The sequence below is a fragment of the Amblyraja radiata genome, chromosome 13, assembly GCF_010909765.2.
Source record: "Amblyraja radiata isolate CabotCenter1 chromosome 13, sAmbRad1.1.pri, whole genome shotgun sequence".
In the NCBI taxonomy this organism is placed as follows: domain Eukaryota; kingdom Metazoa; phylum Chordata; class Chondrichthyes; order Rajiformes; family Rajidae; genus Amblyraja; species Amblyraja radiata.
In genome coordinates, this window is record NC_045968.1 from 52,913,111 (window position 1) to 52,939,507 (window position 26,397).

A 26,397-nucleotide genomic window follows, 5' to 3' on the forward strand; every position below is an offset into this window, starting at 1 on the left:
AAGCCCTACTCTTTGGTTCCTGTCTGCCTACCAATTTTCTATCCATGTCAGCACTCTATACCTAATACCATGTGCCCTAATTGTGCTCACTAATCTCGAATGTGGGACCTTATCAAATGCTTTCTGAATGTCCAGGTACACTATATCCACTGGCTCTCCCTTGTCCATTTTACTAGTTACATCCTCAAAAAATTCCGGAAGATTAGTCAAGCATGATTTCCCCTTCGTAAATCCATGCTATCCTGTTACTGCTATCCAAATGTGCCGCTATTTCATCTTTTATGATTGACTCCAGCATCTTCCCCACTACCGATGTCAGGCTAACTGGTCTATAATTCCCTGTTTTCTCTCTCCCGCCTTTCTTAAAAATTGGGATAACATTAGGTACCCTCCAATCTACAGGAACTGATCCTGATCCTATAGAACATTGGACAATGATCACAAATGCCTCCACGAATTCTAGAGCCACTTCCTTAAGTACCCTGGGATGCAGACCATCAGGCCCTGGGGATATGTCTGCCTTCAGTCCCATCAGTCTACCCAACACCATTTCCTGCCTATTGTGGATTTCCTTCAGTTCTTCTGTCACCCCAGATTCTCTGGCCACTAGTACATCAGGAAGATTCTTTGTCCTCCTTAGTAAAGACGGATCCAAATAATCTGTTCAGCTCATCTGCCATTTCCTTGTTCCCCATAATAAATTCACCTTTTTCAGTCTTCAAGGGTCCAACTTTGGTCTTAACTAATTTTTTCCTCTTCACATACCTAAAGAAGCTTTTACTATCCTCCTTTATATTCTTGGCTATCTTACCTTCGTACCTCATCTTTTCTCCCCATATTGCCTTTTTAGTTATCTTCTGTTTCTCTTTAAACATTACCCAATCCTCTTGCTTCCCACTCATCTTTGCTATGTTGTACTTCTTCTCTTTTATTTTTATACTGTCCCTGACTTCCCTTGTCAGCCACGGTCACCCCTTAGTTCCCTTGGAACCTTTCTTCCTCTTTGGAATGAATTGATCCTGCATCTTAGAAACATAGAAATTAGGTGCAGGAGTAGGCCATTCGGCCCTTCGAGCCTGCACCGCTATTCAATATAATCATGGCTGATCATCCAACTCAGTATCCTGTACCTGCCTTCTCTCCATACCCCCTGATCCCGTTAGCCACAAGGGCCACATCTAACTCCCTCTTAAATATAGCCAATGAACTGGCCTCAACGACCTTCTGTGGCAGATAATTCCAGAGATTCACCTCTGTGAATGTACAGTCCCTTGAAAACAAAGTGGAGGACTTAAGGGCAAGACTGCTTTATCAAAGGGAGCTGAGGGAATGCTCTGTGCTCTGTTTCACAGAGACATGGCTCACCCCCAGCTCCCCAGACTCAGCGGTCCAGCCTGAAGGGTTCACCATCCACTGCATGGACCGTACACTGGCATCTGGGAAAGGGAGAGGAGGGGGCGTCTGCCTCATGGTCAACTCTGCGTGGTGCTCAGATGTGGCAGTCCTGTCCAACTCCTGCTCTCCACACCTGGAACATCTGGCGGTGAAGTGCCGTCCCTTCTACCTCCCGAGAGAATTCACCTCCGTTATCCTGACCGCGGTCTACATCCCACCCCAGGCAGACGTCCGTCTGGCACTGGAGGAGCTGCACGCCGTGGTCAACAAACACCAGACGTCTTACCCTGAGGCATTTACCACCATTGCTGGGGACTTCAATAAGGCAAACCTCAAGAAATCACTCCCCAACTTCCACCAACATGTCTCCTGCTGCACCAGAGGACCTAACACCCTCGACCACTGCTACACCACCATTAAGAATGCCTATCGTTCTATCCCTCGCCCTCACTTTGGTAAGTCCGACCATACCGCGGTGCTGCTTCTTCCTGCCTACAGGCAGCAATTAAAGAGCGCACCCCCAGAAGTGAGGACAGTACAGAGCTGGTCGGGGGGGGGGGGGCAGAGGAACAACTCCAGGACTGTTTGGAGTCTGTAGACTGGGCAATGTTCAAGGACTCGGCAACGGACTTGAACGAATATGCCACAGTCGTTACAGACTTCATAAAGAAATGTGTGGAGGACTGCATCCCTACAAAAACCTTCCGAGTGTTTCCCAATCAGAAACCTTGGATGGACTTTGAGAGCCGCACTCTCCTGAAGTCCAGACACAGGGCATTCACCTCCAATGATACAGTGGCCTACATGAAGACAAGATACGACCTTGGTAAGGCCATCAAAAAGGCCAAAAGGGACTTCTGCTCCAAACTGGAGGACGAGACAGATGTTCGGCAGCTGTGGCAGGGCCTGAATGCAATCACCTCCTACAAGGCAAAACCAGGAGGCAGCTCGAATGTTGGTGTAACATCACTCCCTGACGAGCTCAATGCGTTTTACGCACGCTTTGACAGGGAGAATACTGATATGCCTTCCCGATCCCCCATTCGCTGTGATGGCATTTCAGTCTCAGTCACAGAGGCCGATGTCAGGAAATCCTTCAGAGAGGTGAACCCCCGAAAAGCACCCGGGCCTGATGGTATACCCGGTTGTGTTCTAAAAACCTGTGCGGACCAACTGGCTGGAGTTTTTACGGACATTTTCAACCTCTCACTTCTGAGGTCTGAGGTCCCCACCTGCTTTAAAAGGGCATCAATTATACCAGTGCCCAAGAAGAGTAAGGTGACGTGCCTCAATGACTATCGACCAGTGGCACTAACGCCGGTGGTGATGAAGTGCTTTGAGAGGTTGATCATGGAGCAAATCAACTCCTACCTCGACAAAAACCTGGACCCACTGCAGTTCGCGTACCGCCACAACAGATCAACGGTGGATGCGATCTCGCTGGCCCTCCACTCCGCACTGGACCACTTGGACAACAAAAACTCATATGTCAGGCTGTTATTCATCGATTACAGCTTGGCATTTAACACAATCATCCCCTCCAAACTGGTTACCAAACTCGCAGAACTGGGTCTCTGCGCATCCCTCTGCAACTGGATCCCCGACTTCCTCATCCACAGACCACAGTCTGTTCGTATTGGTGGAAATGTGTCAGCCTTGATAACAATCAGCACGGGAGCACCTCAAGGCTGCGTGCTCTGCCCTCTGCTGTACTCACTCTATACCCATGACTGCGTAGCGAACCACAGTGCGAACTCCATCATCAAGTTCGCTGACGACACCACTATTGTGGGGCGTATCACTGATGGGGATGAGTCAGAATATAGAAGAGAGATCGAGCAACTGTCCATATGGTGCCAGCGCAATAACCTGGCCCTCAACACCAGCAAAACCAAGGAACTGATTGTGGACTTTGGAAGGAGTAGGAGGGGGACCCACAGCCCCATTTATATCAACGGGTCGATGGTTGAAAGGGTCAAGAACTTCAAATTCCTGGGCGTGCACATCTCTGAAGATCTTTCCTGGTCCGAGAACACTAACGCAATTATCAAAAAAGCTCATCAGCGCCTCTACTTCCTGAGAAGATAACGGAGAGCCGGATTGTCAAGGAAGACTCTCTCTAACTTCTACAGGTGCACAGTCGAGAGCATACTGACCGGTTGCCTCGTGGCTTGGTTCGGTAATTTGAGCGCCCTGGAGAGGAAAAGACTACAAAAAGTAGTAAACACTGCCCAGTCCATCATCGGCTCTGACCTTCCTTCCATTGAGGGGATTTATCGCAGTCGCTGCCTCAAAAAGGCTGGCAGTATCATCAAAGACCCACACCATCCTGGCCGCACACTCATCTCCCTGCTACCTTCAGGTAGAAGGTACAGGAGCCTGAAGACTGCAACAACCAGGTTCAGGAATAGCTACTTCCCCACAGCAATCAGGCTATTAAACCTGGTTCGGACAAAACTCTGATTATTAATAACCACTTTCTGTTATTTGCACTTTACCAGTTTATTTACTCATGTGTGTATATATTTATATCATGGTATATGGACACATTTATCTGTTTTGTAGTAAATGCCTACTATTTTCTGTGTGCTTAAGCAAAGCAAGAATTTCATTGTCCTATACAGGGACACATGACAATAAACTCACTTGAACTTGAACTTGAACTTGTGTGAAAAATGTTTTTCTCATCTCGGTCCTAAAAGATTTCCCCCTTATCCTTAAACTGTGACCCCCTTGTTCTGGACTTCCCCAACATCGGGAACAATCTTCCTGCATCTAGCCTGTCCAACCCCTTAAGAATTTTGTAAGTTTCTATAAGATTGCCCCTCAATCTTCTAAATTCTAGCGAGTCCAAGCCAAGTCTATCCAGTCTTTCTTTATATGAAAGTCCTGACATCCCAGGAATCACTGGTGATTCTCTGTACTCCCTCTATGGCAACAATATCTTATTCTGTATTCTGTATTAATGTCTTCTGTATTATTCCCAGAAATACCTGCCATTGTTGTTCCACTGTCATCCCTGCTAGGGTATCTTTCCAGTCAACTTTGGCAAGCTCCTCCCTCATGGCTCCAAAGTCCCCTTTGTTCAACTGTAACACTGTCATCTCTGATTTACCCTTCTCCCTCTCAAATTGTAGATTAAAACTTACCATATTATGGTCACTACCTCCTAATGGCTCATAACCTCCTTATCAAATCGGGTTCATTACACAACACTAAATCTAGAATTGCCTTTTCCCTGGTAGGCTCCAATACAAGCTGCTCTAAGAATCCATCACGGAGGCACTCCATAAACTCCGTTTCTTGGGGTCCAGTACCAACCTGATTTCCCCAGTCTACCTGCATGTTGAAATCTCCCATAATAACTGTAGCATTACCTTTACGACATGCCAATTTTAACTCCTGATTCAACTTGCACCTTAAATCCAGGCTACTCTTTGAGGTCCTGTAGATGTCCCATTAGGGTATTTTTACCCTTACAATTCCTTAGTTCTATCCATACTGACTGATTCTATGTCACCCCTTGCAAGGGACTGAATTTCATTCCTCAACAACAGAGCTGCCCCACCCCCTCCGCCCACCTAACTGTCTTTTCGATAGGAGGTATACCCTTGAATATTCAGTTCCAAGCCCTGACCCTCTTGCAGCCATGTCTCTGTAATTCCCACAACATCATACTTGCCAATTTTTAACTGAGCCTCAAGCTCATCCACTTTATTTCTTATATTTTGCGCATTCATATACAGTACTTTGACCTCGGTATTCACCTCCCCTCTCACTCCGCTCACAATTGACCCTGACCTTACTTTTATTCCTTCTCAAACTTTCCTTCCCATTAATTCGGGAATCTTTTGTAACTTTTCCAGAACTCACTTCCCCTTTAACTCCATCTTTATACTCCCATATTGTCATTCCCTCCCCCCACTATTTAGTTTAAACCCACATGTGTAGCCCTAGCAAACCTGCCTGCCAGAACGTTGGACCCCTCCAGTTAAAGTGTAACCCGTCCCTTTTGTACAGGTCACCCCTAGCCCAGAAAAGATCCCAGTGGTCTATAAATCTAAATCCTTGCTCCCTGCACCAGCCCCTCAGCCACACATTCAGATCCCCTATCTCCCTGGTCCTGTCCTCACTAGCACGAGGTACTGGAAGCAATCCAGAGATAACCACCCTAGAAGTCCTGCTTTTCAGTCTTCTTCCTAACTCTCTAAACTCGCGTTGCAGTTACTCCTTCCTCTTCATTCCGATGTCGTTTGTGCCTACGTGCACAACAACTGCTGGCTGTTCACCTTCTCTCTCTCGAGGATGTTCTGAATTCGGTTTAACAATTCTTCAGTGAAAATTGGTGACAATAGACTAATTGGCTTAATAGGCTTATGGGCCTGTCGCACTTAGGCGATTATTCAGCGGACTGCATGCAACTGTTAAGTTGCCGGCAGTCGCCTGAAAAACCGGGAACTGGAACACACACACTCACACACACACACACACACGCACACGCACACGCACACGCGCACACACACGTACACGCACATGCACACGCACACACGCACACAGCAAAGGCGGGGGCCAGGGCAAGCGGGGGAGCGCTGTCTGAAATTCACACGGTACAAGGCCAAGGTGATACAGACACACACTGCGATGAACAAGAAGGCTGGTGCTGTAATTAAGACGGCTAGCACAGTGTACGGTAAGTCCTTTAAAAGAGTGGAAAAGGGGGGAGTAGGGGGCGAGATGGGTGGAAAGGGGGGTGGTAGGTGGTAGAAGGGGGTAGAAGGGGGGAAAAGGGGGGAGAAGCAGTGGAGACACCTTTTAATAAGCCAAAGATACACAGCTGTGAAGTTCGGCGGACATTTAACATTACCGTTCGGTTATCCTTGGTTCTGAAAACTCCTGCTTACGTGTTTTTTCCCCAATGAGCCAATGAAAATGACCTGTCCGCAAAGGCGATTAACTAAAACTACCTACGACTACCTCAACTACCCATAACTACATGGCGACCCCACTACAACTGCACCTACGACTACAGGATTATCGATTTTCTCCATGGCGACCAATTTAAAGTTGAAAAATTTGCGGCGACCATACTGAGGCCGCGACTAGTTCCCAGAATGCAGGAACTCCTCGCAACCATGAAGGTGACTCACCAGAGACCATCAGCGAACATGTGGCGACCATGTGGCGAGCACCTGCACTTGCCTAGAAAGTCGCCTTAATGAGACAGGCATGCATAAACTGGACGCAGAAAGCTCAGTAACATCTGTTTTACTTACCTTTGTAGGTAGTTTGCAGCCTTGGTAAAACGTTGTTGATATAATTATTCCTTCGGAAACGATAATATCCGAATCCTCTCCAGAGCCAAGCAAATGGATTGTAGCTAGTCCATGGTGTTGGAAGGAATCGTTCATTTTGACCGTAGATTAGACCTCCATTTCTTGAATAGTAACATCTCACCCCTGAACCCAACCTGCTTGGAAATCGGCTTTGGAATGTGAAAAATCTCTCTAAGAAAGAAATTAGCACATTTGATTTGCATGAGATATTCTATCTGCTCACCTGTCTTGCCTTACAATCTACATTAATTCATCTTCAAAATATCTGTTGCAAGTGACTGCTCTCACTTAGAACATAGACCATAGATCAGTACAACACTGGAAGTGGCCCTTCAGCCCATGCTGTCTATAGCAAACATAAAGCCACATTAACAAATCTCTGCCTGCATGTATCTGATCCAGGCAGCTCTTGGAAACTTTAACTTGTCCATCACGTCATTCTAAACTTAATTTGCAATATTCCATGTTCCCTCAATGTTTCGAATTCAAAGTGAAAGACATTCAGACAGCTACTTGGATAGGAGAGGTTTGCAGGGGTATGGGCCAGGTGCGGGGAAGTGGGAGTAGCTGAATTACGCCACTTGGTCGGCATGGATGAGTTGGGCCGAAGGGCTCTGTGACTCATTCTCTGATCAGTCTGAATAAGGGTGTCGACCTGAAACGTCACCCAATCCTTCTATTCTGAGATGCTGCCTGTCCCGCTGAGTTACTCCAGCATTTTGTGTCTGTGGAACCAGCATCTGCAGTTCCTTCCTGCACTCTGTGCTGTACTGTTGGATTCTATTCTATGTTCCATGAACGCAGTACCTGCAGTCTTCTGTGCAGACACAAAGGTGCTGTACACATCTCTAATAAACATCTGTGTCACAAGGCTGTAAAACAAAATAATGACCTTTAACTCTTATAGGTGCTGGTATGCAGTAACGGCAACTCCCGTCACAAAAATGCACTGGCTACCTGTGAGCATTGGAGATGGGTTCAAGCATAACCGTCAAAAGGGAATCGGATAGATAGTTAAAGGGAGAAAATGTGCACAGTTGTAAAGAGGAATTGCTGGATATCCCTTTCAAAAAGCTGGCCATTTTGTTGTGTACCTTCTATTGTTCAGTATCTACTGCTGTACTTGTGTTGGACTGATATCTATTGATTCCCAGTCTTATGTTTCTTTACAAAAGTGCTTGGCAACAACTTGTATGCATGGGATAAAAGCAAATGACGTGAATGTAAATTTGACTTAAGAATAACACAAATTAATTTATTGAGCATGAAGGCTCAAATACATTCTATTAAATGCTGGAACATTCAGAAAGTGCACAAACCTAAGATATTGCAAGTGGCAAACCCAGATTTTGGATGTTTTCTGCTGTTCAGCATTTCTGCTAATATTTCTGATTACAAATATACTAAATAATATAATGAATGATTACCTTGAGGTCTTTTCACTTCAAATCCATAAAATTGGATAACGTTTCCAAATACAAAGGCATTATCAAAAAATGCTTGCCAAAATGAACAGGGACAAGGCGAATTGAAGAAGCTCCAATATGGGAAAGGTTCGTGTAAATACCAATCAATACATTTTTGTCTTGGGTTTCTGGTATTGATATCATTTTTTTCCAAACGATAGGCTACGCGTCCATTTTTATCTAAGAAAAGAGTAAGATTGCAAAAATTAAAAGAAAACAAAAGACATGTAATGTTGGGATATTTGGGTTGTTATTTGAAATTTAGCTTGAGCATAAGCTTATCTGAATGTTTAAAGATACAGCATGGTAGCAGGCCCTTCAGCCCACTGAGTCCACAGTGACCATCGATCACCAACCACACGAGTTCTATGTTATCCCACTTTTGCATCCTCTACCTAAATACTAAGGGCAATTTACAGAAGCAAATTAACCTACAAACCTGCATGTCTTTGGGATGTGGGAGGAAACCTGGAGGAAACCCATGCAGTCACAGAGAGAACATACAAACTCCACACAGGCAGCACCCCAGGTCAGGATCGAGCCTGGGTCTCTGGTTAAAGGTCTAAATACACCAAATCATGATGGCAATATAATTCAGTGTTCTTAATGTGTATAAGATTCAAAAAGGATTTGGTGCAGAAAAGAATCATTGCAAGTTGGGAGTCTCACAGATCACTGTACGAACACAATGCAGAGAGTTTGGCAAACATTTATCAGGGTCAGGTCCACGTAATTAATTGAATAATATTTTCAATTATTTTTCACTTTAGGAAATGATTAGCAATTACAAAGAATTACTTGGTCTCTTTCCAACTATCCCTTCAGGACCTATTCAGCCAAAGAAATGCTTCAGAGGGATAGTCACTTCTATAATGCAGGAAACACAGCAACCAATTTGCATATAATCAGTTTCCATAAATAGTAATATGACTAGAATATTGTCCCATGATTTTATAAACCTCCATAATGTCATCCCTCAGCGTACTTCACTTCATGGCAAACAGTTTCTCCTAACAACGCAAATCCTCCAGTTCTGGCAGAAAAGATGCACGAGGATATTGCCAGAACGAGAGGGGCTGAGCTATGGGGAGAGGGTAGGCGGGATGGGTTTCTATTCTTTGGAGTGCAGGAGGATGAGGGGTGATCTTATAATGGTGTATAAGACCAGGTGGGAAATAAATAGAGTAGATGCGCAAAATATTTTACCCTTGTTGGAAGGGAGATTCATAGTTACAATCAAATTATTATTGCAAGCATTGTCCACTAATACCAGATTGCATTATATCCTGAACATCTTTAAATAATTGACAATGTTACAAATTTAGATTACAGTAAACTCTCGTTAAAATGGACCATGGAGAGATGGGGGGGGGGGGGATTGGTGTCCATTATTGTCGATTGTCTGTTATCAAGTCAGGTATTATCATTGTATGCAGTTGAAACAAATAAATTGGTGCAGACCAGCGAGCCCGTCTTCACCGGCTGCCATGGCTGTTATAACAGCTCACGTTGTAGCCCTTGGAACAGCGCTCTCGTCAGGCCGCTGCCGACAACAGGACACGCTCGGTCACCGTGGGACCTCTCCCTCCCGTCTCACCTGCTGCCGCATCCAAGGTGGGGAATGTTGGCAACTCTAGGGAAGAAGGAGGAGGTGGTATGGAGTGGGGTTGGAGGGAAGTGGTCGAGTGGGCAGAGAGACAGGAGGAGGGGCCAAACCCACCGCTGGCAGCAAGAAGCAGCAGCTGGTGAGAGAGGAGGGAGCTCCACAGCGCCCTGTTGGGTGTGGCAGCCCGAAGAAAGCCCTGTCCCTCGAGGCTACAATGTGAGCCGCAACAACAGTGTCACTGGACCGTGAGGTGGGTGAAGAAGAGTTTGCTGGTGCGCCTTGCGAGTCAGGAGTGGTCGGAAGCCGGGCCTCTAAGAGGCCATGGAGATGGTATAAGCCGGAGTGGCACTGGCAGATCAGTCCACTATATCCATAATCCATTATAAAGGGGCCGATTAAAATGAGGATTGACTGTACATTATTCAAGCGAATAGTATCTGTAGCAGACTGGCTTATAAAACAGCAATGCATCAGTTTCAATTTCAATTTTAGTATATTGTCATGTGTACCAAGGTACAGTGAAAAGCTTTTGTTGCATGCTATCCAGTCAACGGAAAGGCAATACATGATTACAATCGAGCCATTAACAGTGTACAGATACATGATAAGTGAATACTGTTTAGTGCAAGGTAAAGCCAGTAAAGTCGGATCATACATAGTCTGAGGGTCACCAATGAGGTAGATAGTAGTTCAGGACTGCTCTCTCGTTGCAGTATGATGATTCAGTTGTCTGATAAAGGGGCTGTCCCACTGAGGTGACCGAATTGGCGAGTTTAGGAGAGTTTAGGAGAGTTTGCAAAAGTGTCATGTTGAAGACCTCCTTCGATTATGTAGAGGACCTCCTTCGACATCCTTCGACTATGTTGAAGTCCAGTTTCAACTACCTTTGACTGGCTTCGGGAAAAATGGACACCGAATAGTGGAGAGTGAAGATGACCTTTTTCGATCTCTTTCGACCTCCCTTCGACTATGTTGAAGACTATCTATGACCACCTTGGACTACCTTCAACATTTTTTAGCATGTTGAAAAATACGCTGCGACCTAGCTGAGGCCTCGAGTACGCGGGGACTACTCTCGAGCATGAAGGAGAGTTACAAAGACCTCCGAGGACCTTGTGTCGATCATGCTGCAAGTCTGAGTCAAGGGCAAACTCTTCTGAACTCGCGGATTAGGTCGCCACAGTGGGACAGCCCCTTAACAGCTGAGAAGAAACTGTCCCTGAATCTGGAGGTGTACATTTTCACACTTGTATACCTTTTGCCTGATAGTAGATAGGAGAAGAGGGAGTAGACAGGGTGCAACTTGTCTTTGATTATGCTGCTGGCCTTGCCGAGGTATAAATGGAGTCAATGGAAGGGAGGCTGGTTTGTGTGATGGTCTGGGCTGCGTCCACAATTTCGCATCAGTGGATCTTCTTGCATTTTACTTTTATGATGAACATGACTTACTTGTTTTATGGCCAGGATATTGATCTGGACGGTAGATTTGCTCAACTAATGCACCAGATCTGGTGTTCGGGCCATTAAAAAATAAGGATGCTGTTTCACTGTAAACAGAAACAAATGCAATGGTATCAATTTGCAAGACAATGACTGTTGGCCAAGCAGAAAAGTTGAAGAAACAATTGTTCCACTGGATGAATGAACATTTCTAACAATGGAACATTCCAGGCAAATTATCACGGTATAACGTTTACATATATATCAGAATATTTGTCAGAAATTTGATTATTTTAGTTTAAATTCTTATCTCAACTGCTCTCCCAATTCACAATTGCCAAGCAAGGTCATTCAACTAGCTTTACGAATGAATATTAGAAAAAAAATGGGATTGTTGCCCTGGGGTGTTGCTGGCGAGGCTGCTGTTTCTCCCTGGGTGCTGCTGGTGTGGTTACTTGTGAACCCTGGAGTGCTGCTGGTCTAGTTACTTGTGCACCCTGGGATGCTGCAGCCTCTGTACACTCTGCTAATTCTCCCCCTTCCGACGTTGCTGCTCCCGTTGCCAGCCCCTGCTGCTGGAGCCGGGCAGCAGCCGCCGGACCAGGCTGCCACTGCCCTTGAAACTGCGGGCGCTGCTGATGGCCGATGCTCCCCGCATGAACTCGCACTTCTGCCGGTACATGACCAGCAAATCGGGCCTGAGCTGCCTCTTGGAGCTGGAGCGATGCACGATGTCAGGCAGGAGCCCCAGCTGCCCGCTCTGCTGGGGGCTGCTGGAGGCCAGGTAAGTCTTTGTGTTGCTGCTTGCCCCGCTGCCGCTGCTGCTGCCTTCCTCGGGGGCAGAGCTGCCCAACCATTGGGCTCCACTTTGCACCCCCTCGCCGTCTGGCTCTTCAAGTACTTGGCCTGGTCGGCAGCCAGTCTCACCATGGCGCTCTGCCGACCCCACCTGTCCCCCTCCATTTGACGGAGGTAGCCGGGACCCTTGGACATGAGCCTGAGCGGCAGAGAGACGTTCGTGTTGGGTGGCATGCTTGCAGTGGGTGCGATCTCACTCGGTATCTTACTTTGATCCAACCAACGTGGCCAAACACGTTTTCTCATCCACGAAGAAGCAAAGACCCGGACTTCCATGAGCAATAACAGGCTGTCTACAATCACCTTAATCCATATTCACTATGACTTTGCCCATATTCCATATTCACTATGACTTAGACAAATAGGTTTGCGCAGTTACATTCTTAGAAAATGGAACTGGAAAACATGAATTCTGGCTAAATGGCAATATATGTAGGCATGCCACGAGTGTCCGTCGCCTGCATCCAGGGGCGGAAAATCCTGGGGTGCCAGAGGGGACACGTCCCCTCCATGTTTTGAGAGGTGGGGGCATCGCCCTCAGGTTTTCTGATCCGGATTTTAAAACCCAGTGAAATCTCCGCTTTCCGCGAGACAGTGGGGGTGGGACTGATGATCGAGGGCGCCGATTGGATAAGAGAGATGTCGGTCAGCAGGCAATTGGGGCGGGACATGATTCAGCGCGATGATTGGAGGAGGGAGGAGTGGAGGGGGGGGGGATGGGACTGAGGATAGAGCGCGGTGATTGGAGGAGGGAGACATGGCACAGACCTGCGCTTCATCCGCCGCCAGGATCAATCCTGGCCAGCTCTCCGGCACTGTCCCATCCCCTCCAGAGTACCCCCCCAGAGAGGTCGGCAGCAAAAATCCTTGGCTATAGGATCTTTGGTCGGGAATCACACGGGCCAGCGCAGAGAAACAGCGCTAAACCCAGCTCAACTCTGCCGTTCCCACCAGGTGAGCCTACAGCCCTGCCTGGACTTGAGGGAAATATGGCCAGCGTGGAGAAGCAGCGCTGGTATCCCGTCAGTCCAGACAGGGCTGTAATTAACCCGGTGAGACAGGCAAGGTTGAGCTGCATTTAGCGCTGGATTGAGCCTCCGAAGCCTTGCGAGTGTGTGTGTGTGTGTGTGTGTGAGTGTGCGCATGCGCGCGTGGCCGCCAAAAAATTGTGTGCCCCATCCCCTCCATGTTTTGATAGCGAGTTCCGCTCTTGCCTGCATCACTACCCAGGACTTCCATGAGCAATGACAGGCTGTCTGCACTTGCCTTAATGTACATTCACTGAGACTTTGCCCATGACTTGGACAAAGTGGTGACTAGGTTTGCACAGTTACATTCTCGGAAAATGGAACTGGAAAATGTGATTTATGGCTAAATGGCAATATATGCTGGTCTGCCAAGAGTGTTGTCAAAGTCTGTGAGAGGAACCCTGAACTGTCTGCTAATCCCCTCACACTTTGGGAGCCCAAACAGGGCACTGCAAAAAGAGGTAGGAGTTGCGCTACCTACATCAGTGTATTAGCTGCGGAATGACACAAGCCTTGGACAGCGTTAACGAACTGAACAGTGCCATTAAAGATAAAGTCACACTTCGGGAGACCAAACGTGGCACTGCAAGAAGAGGTAGATGTAGGGCCACCTACATCATTGTTCTGCAGAACGACACATGCTTTGACAGCATTAACAAACAGAGGACTGCCATGCTAGATAAACTGGTCTGAGGTGCTATATTCGTGGAACCAGAAAAATGTCATATAGGCTAAGGCCAACGAATGCCTTTGCATTAGTAGTAGGGGTAAATGGCAATATACATCCAGGAGCACCTGAATGATTATGCAGCATCATGCCAGCATGTTTGATTGTTTAGTAAATTATATGATGAATTGCAAAATTTATGTATATTATTATATATTTTTATGTTATGGAATCAAAATCAAGAATTATAAATTCACATTTCAAAAATGGTTTCACAATTCAGTAGTACTGATTTTCAGTATTCCATAATGATATTTGAGAATACATGAGGTTGCATGCAAAACATTGATTTTCAAAAATCCAGTTTCTGTGTAGTACCTTCCATTGCATTTAAGTAAGAAATACCGATTTCCCCAACAAAATACTGATTTTCAGCCATCAAAATACGGAAATGCTCGGTGAAACTTGGCAGCTCTGCAATTATTAATCTTGACTCCACCAAAATTATTTCTGAAATCTTGGTCATAAATTTGGTACAAAAATGCTCCAAAAAAAGGCTCAGAGTGCAACAGAGATCATCTAAAACCCCGGCCGCGAGGGGCTTCACGCTCGTGATAAAATAACTTCACATAAAATTTTTGTAATCCTGTCATGCCAGCCCCCTTTTTGAAAAGCTTCGTACGGGCCTGATCCTGCTGCAAATAAAATAATGGCCAAGATTTTGCAATCACTGGTGAATTGACAAAGCTCACCATTGACTTTTGATGAAAACAACATTTTCTTTTATAAGGGAGGAACTGCAAATACTCGGTTAAATCGAAAGTAGACACAAAATGGTGGAGTAACTCAGCGGGACAGGCAGCACCTCTGGAGAGAAGGAATGGGTGACGTTTCGGGTCGAGACCCTTCTTCAGACAGACAGATCAGTCTGAAGAAGGGTCTCGACCCGAAACTTCACTCGTTTCTCCTCTCCAGAGATGCTGCCAGTCCCGCTGATTTACTCCACCATTTTGTGTCTACCATTATCTTTTGTAAATTGCTGGGAGAGATTTTCTATGATGTGACCATCATGACATTGCAGATGTAAAAATGTAATCCTCTCTACACCCCCACCCTCTCTACCTCTCTCTCTCTACCCCCTCCCTCCCTAGGGATTAAAGAGGGAGGATGAAGAGGTGGAGGAGGCAGTGCTGGGGGATGAGGAGGAATGAGCCATGCCTGCGCAGTTGGGAGCTATGCACAAGTGGTGGAATATTGCGTTGGGGAACGGGTTGCGTTGGGGGAAACGGGTGAGTGGTGGAATATTGCATTGTGGGAGCAATGTACAGGTCTAGTAATTTATAAAAAACACGCAAAACGTTCCTAAAATAGCAAGTTATAATTTAAATGCTGTTATCTGGGTCTCTTACAGCCAATCTCTTCCATTAAAATCAATGGGTAAAAACCTCCTACAGTTCCTCAGATCTGATGTAGGTTATTTAGCTAATTACTTTCATAGGTTCTTAATTAGGAAGGGTTTCAGAGGTTATGTGGAGAAGGCGGGAGAATGGGGTGAAAGAGAGAAAGATAGATCAGCCATGATTGAATGGCTCCTATCGCTTATGAACTTATATGTATAGGATATTTAGCCTAAGTTGTGATGGCCCTGAAGATTCTATGTTCAACATCTGAGCTCAGTTTGCAGCATTGCTTTATGTCTCTGATTGCAGAATCAATATTTCTGCAATCAAACACGTGAAGATGCTGAAGATTCCCCAATTAGCAAAACAAAATTGTGGCTCACTGATTATGTCTCAATCATTGACCTTGAAAATTCATAGCAATATTAATCTGAAGAAGGGTCTTGACCAAAAACGTCACATTCCTTTTCTGCAGAGATGCTGAGCGACCAACTGAGTTATTCCAGCTTTTTGTGTCCATTTTCGATGTAAACCAGCATCTGCAGTTCCTTCCTACACTGGCAACTTGTGACTCAGTAATCTGTATTACAATACACAAGTCCCGATTGTGTTCTTGTACCTGTAAAATCCCATCAAGGCATTAGGTTGTCCTTTCGGTCTTGCTAAATATTTCCAGTTCATTCCACCATCTTTGAATTGAATTAAGCAGAAGGAGAATATACCATCAGTTACTAAAGTTGCTTGGTACGTATTGGTCTGAAAAAGAAAAAAAGTCAGCCGTCATTTCATTAATGTAGAGTTAAGGTGTCGGTGTGCCAGTTCATGTTGGAATGTTTCCGCTGCCCAGAAACACTTTCTATGGTTCTAGCACATCTGCACTTGTGTGGAACCAAATATTGAATCTTCAGTTCACAAACTTAGACAGCTGGCAGTGCCAAGATGGATGGGCGGAGGTGGTGAGGAGATTTTGGATCTTTGAAAATGTTCTAGTTTTTGTTTAGTTTACTTTAGCGATACAGTGCTGAACCAGGCTCTTCGGCCCACCGAGTTCGCACTGACAGCGATCCCCGCACACTAACATCACACGAGGGACAATTTACATTAATACCAAGTCAATTAACCTACAGAACTGTATGTCTTTGGAGTGTGGGAGGAAGCCAAAGATCACGGAGAAAACCCACACAGGTTACGGGGAGAACATACAAACTCTGAACAGACAGCACCCGTAGTCAGGATCAAACCTGGGTCTCTGGCGCTGTAAGGCAGCAACTCTACCGCTGCAGCACCATGCCACCAAATTGATTGATTTTAAGATCTTCAAAAGATATCTAAAACTAGTATTGGTTTTTCACTGGTAATATTTTAACGATTGTTAAATAACACACATAAATATATAAAAAATATTAAATTAAAGAAAAACAGTTAAAGATAGTTTTGTTCTCCTTTACATCCAAATCCACACATGGAAGATCATAAATGAAACTCAGGCCCAGAATCTGACACTACTCAGAATCTATGAAAGGATCACCAATTATAACACAGGGGATGTCAGCAGGTCTGACCTCCATGGCTTGCCATGTGGTTGGGAATCTCAAACAAATGATGGTCTTAAAATAACGTATGGCCTTTCAGGACTGACAAGAGCAGAAACCTTTGCACCCAGAGGATAGTGAAACTTTGAAATGTTCTATCCAAAGGGACTGCGGTGTCTTGGTTATTTAATATATTTAAAACAGAAAGTGATAGATTTTAGGATATTAAAATAATTAAGAGATATGGGATTTAGTGAGAGAAGTGACACTCAAGTGAATATGGATCTTCATAAAGAGCACAGAAAGCATTAGGGGGGAAGGACACAAAAATCTGGAGTAACTCAGCAGGTCAGACAGCATCTCTGGAGAAAAGGAATAGGTGATATTTTGAGTCGAAACCCTTCTTCAGACAACCTGAAATGTCACCTATTCCTTTTCTCCAGAGATGCTGTCCTGCTCGCTGAGTTACTCCAGCTTCTTGTTTTTATCGTCAATTTAAACTAGCAACTGCAGCTCCTTCCTACATAGGTATAAGGGGGTATATGGCCTACTCCTGCTGTTACTTCTCATGTTCGCATGTATGCTGAACAGTGATGTTTATTATCGTTACGTACCAAGATGCTATGAATAAACTTGGTTTTGTGTTCTGTCCAAGCAAGTCAGACCACACACCAGTACAACAGGTGGCGCAAAAGAGAAAACAGAGTGCAGAATATAATGTTGCAGGTGCATGGAATGTGCAGATAAATATGTACAAATGCCACAACAAGGTAGACTGTAAAACTGGGCTCTGAGCAGGTCTCCTACCTTATGGTATATCTGAGCCCGTCGAAGTTTGTTTAAATTCAGCCAGAAATGGGAATGTAATTAATAAATAGATACCTCTTGAGCGTCTTCATTGGTATATCCAGTGAACGGAAGTATATTTTCCCAGGTGATCCTCAGTGCCCATGTAGGTTCAAAGCTCAAGATGCCAAGTTCTGATACATAAAGTTCATTGACTACTGTCTTAAGTGTTTCCTTAAAATTCTGACTGTGAATATCTTTCTTGACTTGAAAATTAAATGCCTAAAACGTAATTGAAAATATGCTGTGGTTAGTTTACGTCTGCCATGTACATGTACTGAAGTATTTTGTGAATCATGTTAAGTTGCTAACTGCAAGCAAATTATTATGAGCAACAATTTGTATATGGCAGGGCAGAAATTATTTCAAACATAGAAGAGTAGAAATGTATGTTTTGGTGTAGCATTATATCTACAATAATGTAGGCAGAATCAACTATCCTTCTGAAATTCAGTCCTGGAATTCAGAAGTGGTTCAATATACAAGTATTACACTATCCAGGTGTTACTCTATGGAATGCTTAGCTAGTTAGTTCAGTAGCCTTCTATCCTTAAGTGCTCATTCATACACTTCTTAAACGCTATGAGCATCTCTGCCTCTACCACTCAGGTACTTCCCACTCTCTGGTTGAAAGGTACCCCACAGATCCCCTCCAAATCTCTTATCCCTTATCCTAAATCTATCTGATATTGTTATTCACACCTGTTTCTGAAGACTGAAAAGTTTTCTGTAGTCAACCCTGCCTATATCCCTTATAATGTTATATACCTTTAGAAGGATGAGAGGGCATTTATAGAAACATATAACATTCTTTAGGGATGGAACAGGCGAGATGCAGGAAAAATGTTCCAGATGTTGGGGGAGTTCAGAACCAGGGGTCACAGTGTAAGAATAAGGGGAACGCCATATAGGACTGAGATGAGGAAATACGTTGACACCCAGAGAGTTGTGAATCTGTGGAATTCTCTGCCACAGAAGGCAATGGAGGCCAATTCACTGGATGTTTTCAAGAGAGAGTTAGATATAGCTCTTAAGGCTAACGGAAGCAAGGGATATGGGGAGAAAGCAGGAACGGGGTACTGATTTTGTAGGCCATTCGCTGACTCGAAGGAGCGAATGGACTACTCCTGCACCTATTTTCTATGTTTCTACCTCATTCATGTCCCCTCTTAACATCCTTCACTCAAAGGGATATGGGGAGAAGGCAGGCACGGGTTATTGATAGGGGACGATCAGCCATGATCACAATGAATGGTGGTGCTGGCTCGAAGGGCCGAATAGCCTCCTCCTGCACCTATTTTCTATGTTTCTATGTTTCTATGAAAACAGACCCAGTCTCTCCAGTTTCTTCTCAGCTAAACCATTCCATCCGAGGCAACATCCTGATGAATCTGCTCTGCACCCTCTCTAGTACTATCGCACCCTTCCTATAGAGTGGTGACCAGTACCATGCAGTACTCCAGCTGAGGTCTGACCAACATGTTGTCACATTGGAGCATTGCTTCATGCTCTTTTATTCAATGCCTCAACTATTCCTTCTTGCTCCGATCCCTTTACACAAAAAATGCCTTGTACCTTGATTCTCACCGTGCTGGTCATGTTTTTTATGGGATTCGATTTTCCTCTCAATACTCAAGTGTCTGTAGAGCTCCTCCTCTTCCCCCACACATGTGCACATAGAGTCATAGAGTGATACAGTGTGGACTCGGGCCCTTCGGCTCAACTTGCCCACACCGGCCAACATGCCCCAGCTACACTAGTCCAATCTGCCCGCGTTTGGTCCACATTCCGCCAAACCTGTCCTATCCATGTACCTGTCTAACTGTTTCTTAAATGTTGGGATAGTCCCAGTCCAACTACCTCCTCTGGCAGCTTGTTCCATACACCCACCACCCTTTGTGTGAAAAAGTTGCCCCTCAGATTCCTATTAAATCTTTTCTCCTTAAACCTATGTCCTCTGGTCCTCGATTCACCTACTCTGGGCAAGAGACTCCGTGCATCTACCCGATCTATTCCTCTCATTTCTCCCCTCCCTTTACCATCATACCATGCATCATATAACCCCTTCTGTCCCCAAATGATCTCCAACAACACTATAATATTGCTGGACTGTGCCAATTATGATCTTTATTAGACCAGCTTCAGGAGTCAACAACTAGGTGACACAATGGATTGCAGAATTATGCAATGCCTGGCTTCTTGCAACCAAAGCTCCAGTTGAAATTTAACTTTGATGCAAAATAATGAATTTTCCAATCCCCTTAGAGCGCAGCGTGATTTCCCAGAAAGGGTTTTTGTAATGTTGAAAGCTTAAATAAATTTTAAAACATAATCAACATTCATATATCTTCAAATTGTTAAAAAAACTATTCCCGGTGAAAGGTGAAGTGTGATCTTCCTTACCTGATAGTACATACATCCTGTTCCTCTTCTCAAGTCAGCATCATCCCAGAATACAGCAATCATTGATGGCGTGTTGGGCAAAAACCGATTGAATTCATTGAATGGATATGAATATATCAATTGCACATAATAATTCTTGCGTTGAAATACAATCAGCCCGTTATCTGAAAACTATACAAAGGCAGTTTGTTACACAATTTTGCTTCAGATGGATGAGGAGGAAAATCATTGCTTATGTTCTCTTGAGAATCATCAGTAATACTGTTACCATGAATAAAGGCAGGAAAAGTTTAGATTTCTCGAGCTGGGCAGCTAATTCCCCTCAAGTGACTTTGTCACAGTTTTTGCCAGCACAGGAAGGACATCCATGCAAAGCCCACCAGTCTATTGTAACACCGGCAAATTGGACCCCGCAACATCACTGAAGGCCAAATGCAGTTTTTACTTCTAAAGAGTCTGAAGAAGGGTCTAGACCCGAAACATCACCCATTCCTTCTCTCCAGAGATGCTGCCTGTCCCACTGAGTTACTCTGGCATTCTGTGTCTATCTGCAGCTTTTACTTGATGGCATGCATGAGAGGAGGCTGGAAATTTCCTATCAGGTCAATTGATTGATGTGATTGATTAAAACAGGATGATGGCCAAAAAGACATCATGTTACTTACTTGTTGACCACAACTGGAATTATATCATTATCGTTTTGTTTATCCTTGGCAATTACAGTTTTGCTGAGAATCCATTGGGCATATGCTAAAATTATAGGCTCCGTAGAAAATAGAACAGAACAACACAGGAACAGGCCCTTTGGCCCACAATGTGTGTGCCAAACATGATGCCAAGTCCAACTCTTATCTGCCTGCACATAATCCATATCCCTCTATTCCCTTCATATGTATGTGCCTATTCAAAGGTCTACTAAATGCCACTATCGTATCTGCCTCTACCACCATTGTCCGCAGAGCGTTCTAGGCACTCACCTTGCCTTACCCCACAAATCTCCTTTAAAATTTGCCTCCCTCGCGATAAAGCTATGACCTCTAGTGTTTGATAGTTCTATCCTGGGGACAAAGTTCTGACTGTCCAACCTTTCTATGCCTCTCACAATTTTATGTACTTCTATCAGGTTTCGCCTAAACCTCCATCATTCCAGACAAAACTATCCACATCTGCCCAACCGCTCCTCCTAACCCAAGCATCATTCCAGTAAAACTCCTCTGTACTAGTCCAAAGCCTCCATCTCCTTCCTGTAATTTGTGAGATCAGAACATAATATTCCAATTGCGACCTAACTGAAGTCCTATGAAACTGCATCATAATTCCCTGACGTTTATACTCAATGCTCCCGCACCAATGAAGGCAACCATACCATATGTCTTCCTGACCACTCTGTCTACTTTTGTCACTGCTTTTAGGGAGTTATGGACTTGGACCCCAAGATCTGAAGAAGGGTTTCGGCCCGAAACGTCGCCTATTTCCTTCGCTCCATAGATGCTGCTGCACCCGCTGAGTTCCTCCAGCAATTTTGTGTACATTGGACCCCAAGATCCTTCTGTACATCAATGCTATTAAGGGTCTTGCCATTAATTCTATGTTTTCCCCTTACATTTACCACTCTCTGTTCCTGCTCCCCAAATACACACCTCTCATCAGACGTGTGAAACCAATTGTGAGGACAGTGAAGGTTTGGCCTGAAGGGGCTGCCTCTGTACTACAGGAGCGAGCAGTTTCAGCAAACAGACTGGAGTTTGTTTGCCACTCAGGCCACCTTTGACTCTCAAGTGGATATTGAAACATAACCTCATCTGTTTTGGACTACATAAAATCCTGCACCGACAACGTCACAACCCACAAACAAATAAAGACCTTCCCTAATCAGAAGCCGTGGATGAACAGAGAGGTCAGACTCTTGCTGAAGGCTCGTAATGCCGCTTTCAGATACAGCTCATCCAGGGCCAATCTGAAAAAGGGAATCAGGAGCGCAAAACACAAACACAAGCTGCTGATCGAGGAGCATTTTCAAAATAACTTCGACCCCAGACATATGTGGCAAGGCATCAAGTCCATCACGGACTACAACAAAGTTAACACCCCCCCCGCCCCCCCCACCCCCCCACCCCCCCGCCCCCCCCCCCCCCCGGCCAACAACGCCTCCCTTCCTGACGAGCTAAACTATTTCTATGCTCGTTTTGACCGGGACAATAAAACACCAGCCATCATAGCTGCCCCACCCCCGAATGAACAGCCCCTCAGTCTCTCCACCTCTGCTGTACAAGGCGCACTGAGCAAAGTGAATCAGCACTAAGCTGCCGGCCCCGACGGCATCACCGGGCGTGTGCTCAGGGCATGTGCTGGACACTATCCCTGGTCTTCACTGACATCTTAAATCTGTCACCGGCCCAGGGTGTCGTACCTACATGCCTCAAGACCACAACCATTGTGCCAGTGCCCAAACAGTCAGCTTCAGGGAGTCTCAACGACTTCCGCCCAGTGGCACTCACCCCCATCATCGCAAAGTGCTTCGAGAGACTGATCATGGCTCACCTCAAATCCAGCCTCCCTCCCGCACTGGAGCCCCATCAGTTTGGTCAACAGAGGATGCTATATCAGCGGTTCTTCACTCTGCCCTGACCCACCTGGACAATAACAACTCCTACATCAGGTTGTTATTCATTGACTTCAGCTCTGCATTTAATACTGTCATCCCCGCCAGTCTGATCACCAAACTCAGCAGCCTTGGCATGACCACCTCCCTCTGCAACTGGACACTGGATTAACAACCTCACCTCCTCCACTCTGACACTTAACACCGGCGTGCCACAGGGCTGTGTGCTCAGCCCTCTCCTCTACTCCCTCTTCACCCACGACTGCGTCCCTATGCATGGCTCCAGCTCCATCATAAAGTTCGCTGACGACACCACGGTGGTAGGACTGATCAGTGACAACAACGTATCAGCCTACAGGGAGGAGGTCCAGCACCTGGCAGCTTGGTGTACCAACAACAACCTTGTCCTCAACACACAGAAGATGAAGGAAATCATTGTGGATGAAGAAAACCGGATGTCCAGAGGCGGCAGACACACCCCGATCCACATAAACGGGACTGAGATGGAGTGCGTCTCCAACTTCAAATTCCTCAGGGTACACATCTCTGAGGATCTGTCCTGGTCCCTCAACACCGCCAAACTGATTAAAAAGGCACAGCAGTGCCTCTACTTTCTGAGGAGGCTTAAGAAAGCTCACATGTCCCCTCAGATCCTGTCCAACTTCTACCGCTGCACCATTGAAAGCATCCTGACCACCTGCTTCATGGTGTGGTACAGCGGCTACACCACAGCTGACAGGAAGGCACTGCAACGGGTGGTGAAAACCGCCCATCACATCAACGGTGCCCCGTTCCCTGCCATGGCTGTCCTTCACTGCACACGATGTCTAAGACAGGCTGGCAAAATCATTAAGGACCCCTCACATCCCAACCATGGACTGTTTGCCCTCCTCCCATCAGGGAGGTGGTACAGGAGCCTCAGGTCTCGCACCAGCAGGCTAAGGAACAGCTTCTTCCCCAACACCATTACCCTGCTGAACTCACAGGCCCGGCGCTAGCCCCACCCCCCTTCTCATCAGTATCATTTATAGTTTATATAATTTATAGTTAAACTCTTATTCACCAGAATATAGCACATGTCAATCTTTTGCACCTTAACAACTATCTGTATATATGTATATGCCTATGTACATACACCAATATATCCTCATTTGTATATATTGTCTTAATCAGCACTTTACTACTTTGCACCCTGGTTAGATGCAAAACTGCATTTCGTTGTACTGTACTTGTACTATGTGCAATGACAATAACGTTGAATCTAAACCTAAAAAAACCCAACATCCAACACCTCAGGACTTGCGTGGATTAAAGTTCATCCGTCCATTTCTGTAGCTCCACGGATAGAGCTGAGGTTCAATTTCTGTCCCACCCAAAACTATCTCAAAGTAACATCAAAATTTAAACCTGTTGGTGTCGTATTAGAATTATGTAAGAAGGACAAAATGACGGCAAATATATTTTGCGGATCATTGCAAAGTGATGTACCATCAAACTTTAAATTACAGACTCCAATTTGATTACAATCTTAGTATAAGCATGGGGACAACATCCACCTTCTCGCTATTTTGTCCTCTATTATCCTGGTCAGTAATTGGACCGATGCTTTTAAAACAAGGTAAAATGGGGAAACCGAGTTACAATCCACTTCCCTTTTTCTCTCCTTTCACTCAAACTACCTGTCCTTTTCTCGACATTCATCAGCAAACCTTAACTCAGATGTGAATCATTAGGGAGGTTTAAGGAGATGTTGAAAGTTATGTGAAGATTTCAATACAACAGATAGGGGAAACCCTTTTCAAACCAAAGTACAGAATAGTTGTCTAAACATCAAGGAAGCAAAGGAGTAAAATTATTTTTATGCATCACCACTTTCATTTAAGATGCTGAAAACATTTTCAATATTAGCTCTAAAAAATGTCATAGATTTAAAATTGGAAAGGAGAAATTTGTAGGGATCGACAGAAAGTAAAATATTGCATTAATCGTTCATATTGCCTGTAGACTCAGGAAAGGTCAAGTGGTCTTTCTCTGTGCTCTATGATAACGTGACAAGTTATACAGGAGGGGTCAGCAAATGGTTAGGAAGGAACTGCAGATGCTGGTTTGCACCGATGATAGACACAAAATGCTGGAGTAACTCAGTGGGACAGGCAGCATCTCTAGAGAAGGGTCTCGACCCCAATCGTCACCCATTCCTTCTATCCAGAGATGATGCCTGTCCCACTGAGTTACTCCAGCATTTTGTGTCTATCTTCAGCAAATGGTTGTATCATTTACGTAAATTTAGCAATTTACAAGCAAGTACCCCTTTCAAAAGCTAATAGATGGTGCTTAGGACTGGAAAATCTCTGTTGCCTAAAGTAAGGTTTTCTGATTCCCATGCTTTGTGCTAATCACACCTATATCCTTGTGTTGTGCATAAAATAAATAGATGCACTGAGTTTTAAATAAGCATTAGACCAGGAGTGGACCAGTAAGGTCTGTCTCCCAAGGCAATAATCTACTACTGACCCACAGCCCCCAAGTGCCCAGGCGTGGCTGAGGGGTTCCCGTTGTGACGCCAGAGATCTCCGTTATGACGCGTGTCACGGTAACTCTCCCGCAATTGCGCCTCGCCTACCTCTATCCTCCTCCATTCCCCCTCATCCCCCATTTCCCCTCACCTTCACCCTCCCTCTTCTTTCCCCTCTCCTCCCCTCCCCAATCCCTCCTTCACCTCTCCCTCCCTCTCCTTTCCCCTACCCGCAGTCACTCCCTCTCTCCCTCCATAGTGCCTCTCCCCTCCCTAATCCACTCCTCTGCCTCTATCTCCCTGCTTCCCCATTCCTCACCTCGCCCTATCCCACTGCCCCATGTCAATAACTTGTAAAATATAACATAAATCTGAACAAAACATGGCTATTGCACACCCTAGGACAATGGTGAGTAACATGGGCCAAAAATTATAGCGCCCTTGTGTACCGTTTTGACGGAGTTTCCAAGACTCACTCACACGCAAACAAACCAACAAGATGAGTGTTTTAGTAATATATAGATTTAAATAAGCAAATGAGTGTTCAGTTTGTATTATAACATTTGCTATTGAAAATAAAAATCTTAAACTTACATATAATCTGTAATAAAATACATTATCAAATGGAAAGCCATTTGGGATGTTGATGATCGGAGAATTAACGTCCAATGCCTTTCTGTTGATTTTTGTATCTCCAAATGATGTTCCATAATCAAATAGTCGTTTCTCTGTTTCAAGAAGAATTGAATGTAATTGCCATTTAAATACAGCTGCAAGTACATACAAAAGCAATACCTGGAAGATGGTGGAAATTTGAAATAAAAATAGAAACTGCAGAAACTATTCAGCAGGTCAGGCAGCATATCCGTGTTATCTGACCTGCTAAATATTGTCCTCATTTTCTGATTTTATTTCAAATTAATTTACATAATTAATATAAAGTCACATTGACCATTAACCCTGCACAGAGTGAGAAATGAAAAAGCAGAACTTTCTAATTGTTTATAGGGACAAAGTCAGCATGGATTTACGAAAGGTAAATCATGTCTGACAAATCTTATAGAATTTTTCGAGGATGTAACTGGTAGAGTGGATAGGGGAGAATCAGTGGATGTGTTATATCTGGACTTTCAGAAGGCTTTCGACAAGGTCCCACAAAAGCGATTAGTATACAAACTTAAAGCACACGGTATTGGGGGTTCATTATTGATGTGGATAGTGAACTAGCTGGCAAACAGGAAGCAAAGAGTAGGAGTAAACGGGTCCTTTTTAGAATGGCAGGCAGTGACTAGTGGGGTACTGCAAG

At 45.0% G+C, this 26,397-nt stretch overlaps 2 protein-coding genes across 2 annotated transcripts in view; both read right to left on the reverse strand.

The window, feature by feature from the left end:
* Nucleotides 1-26,397, reverse strand: part of LOC116979505 (serine-rich adhesin for platelets-like) — a 1,930,096-nt gene that overhangs the window by 90,380 nt on the left and 1,813,319 nt on the right. The gene's annotated exons all lie outside the window — the stretch shown is intronic.
* Nucleotides 7,932-26,397, reverse strand: part of LOC116980021 (integumentary mucin C.1-like) — a 95,692-nt gene continuing 77,226 nt past the window's right edge. Inside the window, exons 27-32 of the mRNA XM_033032090.1 lie at nt 25,686-25,819; nt 19,975-20,145; nt 17,608-17,793; nt 15,813-15,949; nt 11,250-11,347; nt 7,932-8,374 (exon numbers count right to left, since the gene is read on the reverse strand). Coding sequence (XP_032887981.1) covers nt 8,121-8,374; nt 11,250-11,347; nt 15,813-15,949; nt 17,608-17,793; nt 19,975-20,145; nt 25,686-25,819 — 980 coding nt within the window. The 3' untranslated portion in view covers nt 7,932-8,120. The remainder of the gene's footprint in view (nt 8,375-11,249; nt 11,348-15,812; nt 15,950-17,607; nt 17,794-19,974; nt 20,146-25,685; nt 25,820-26,397) is intronic.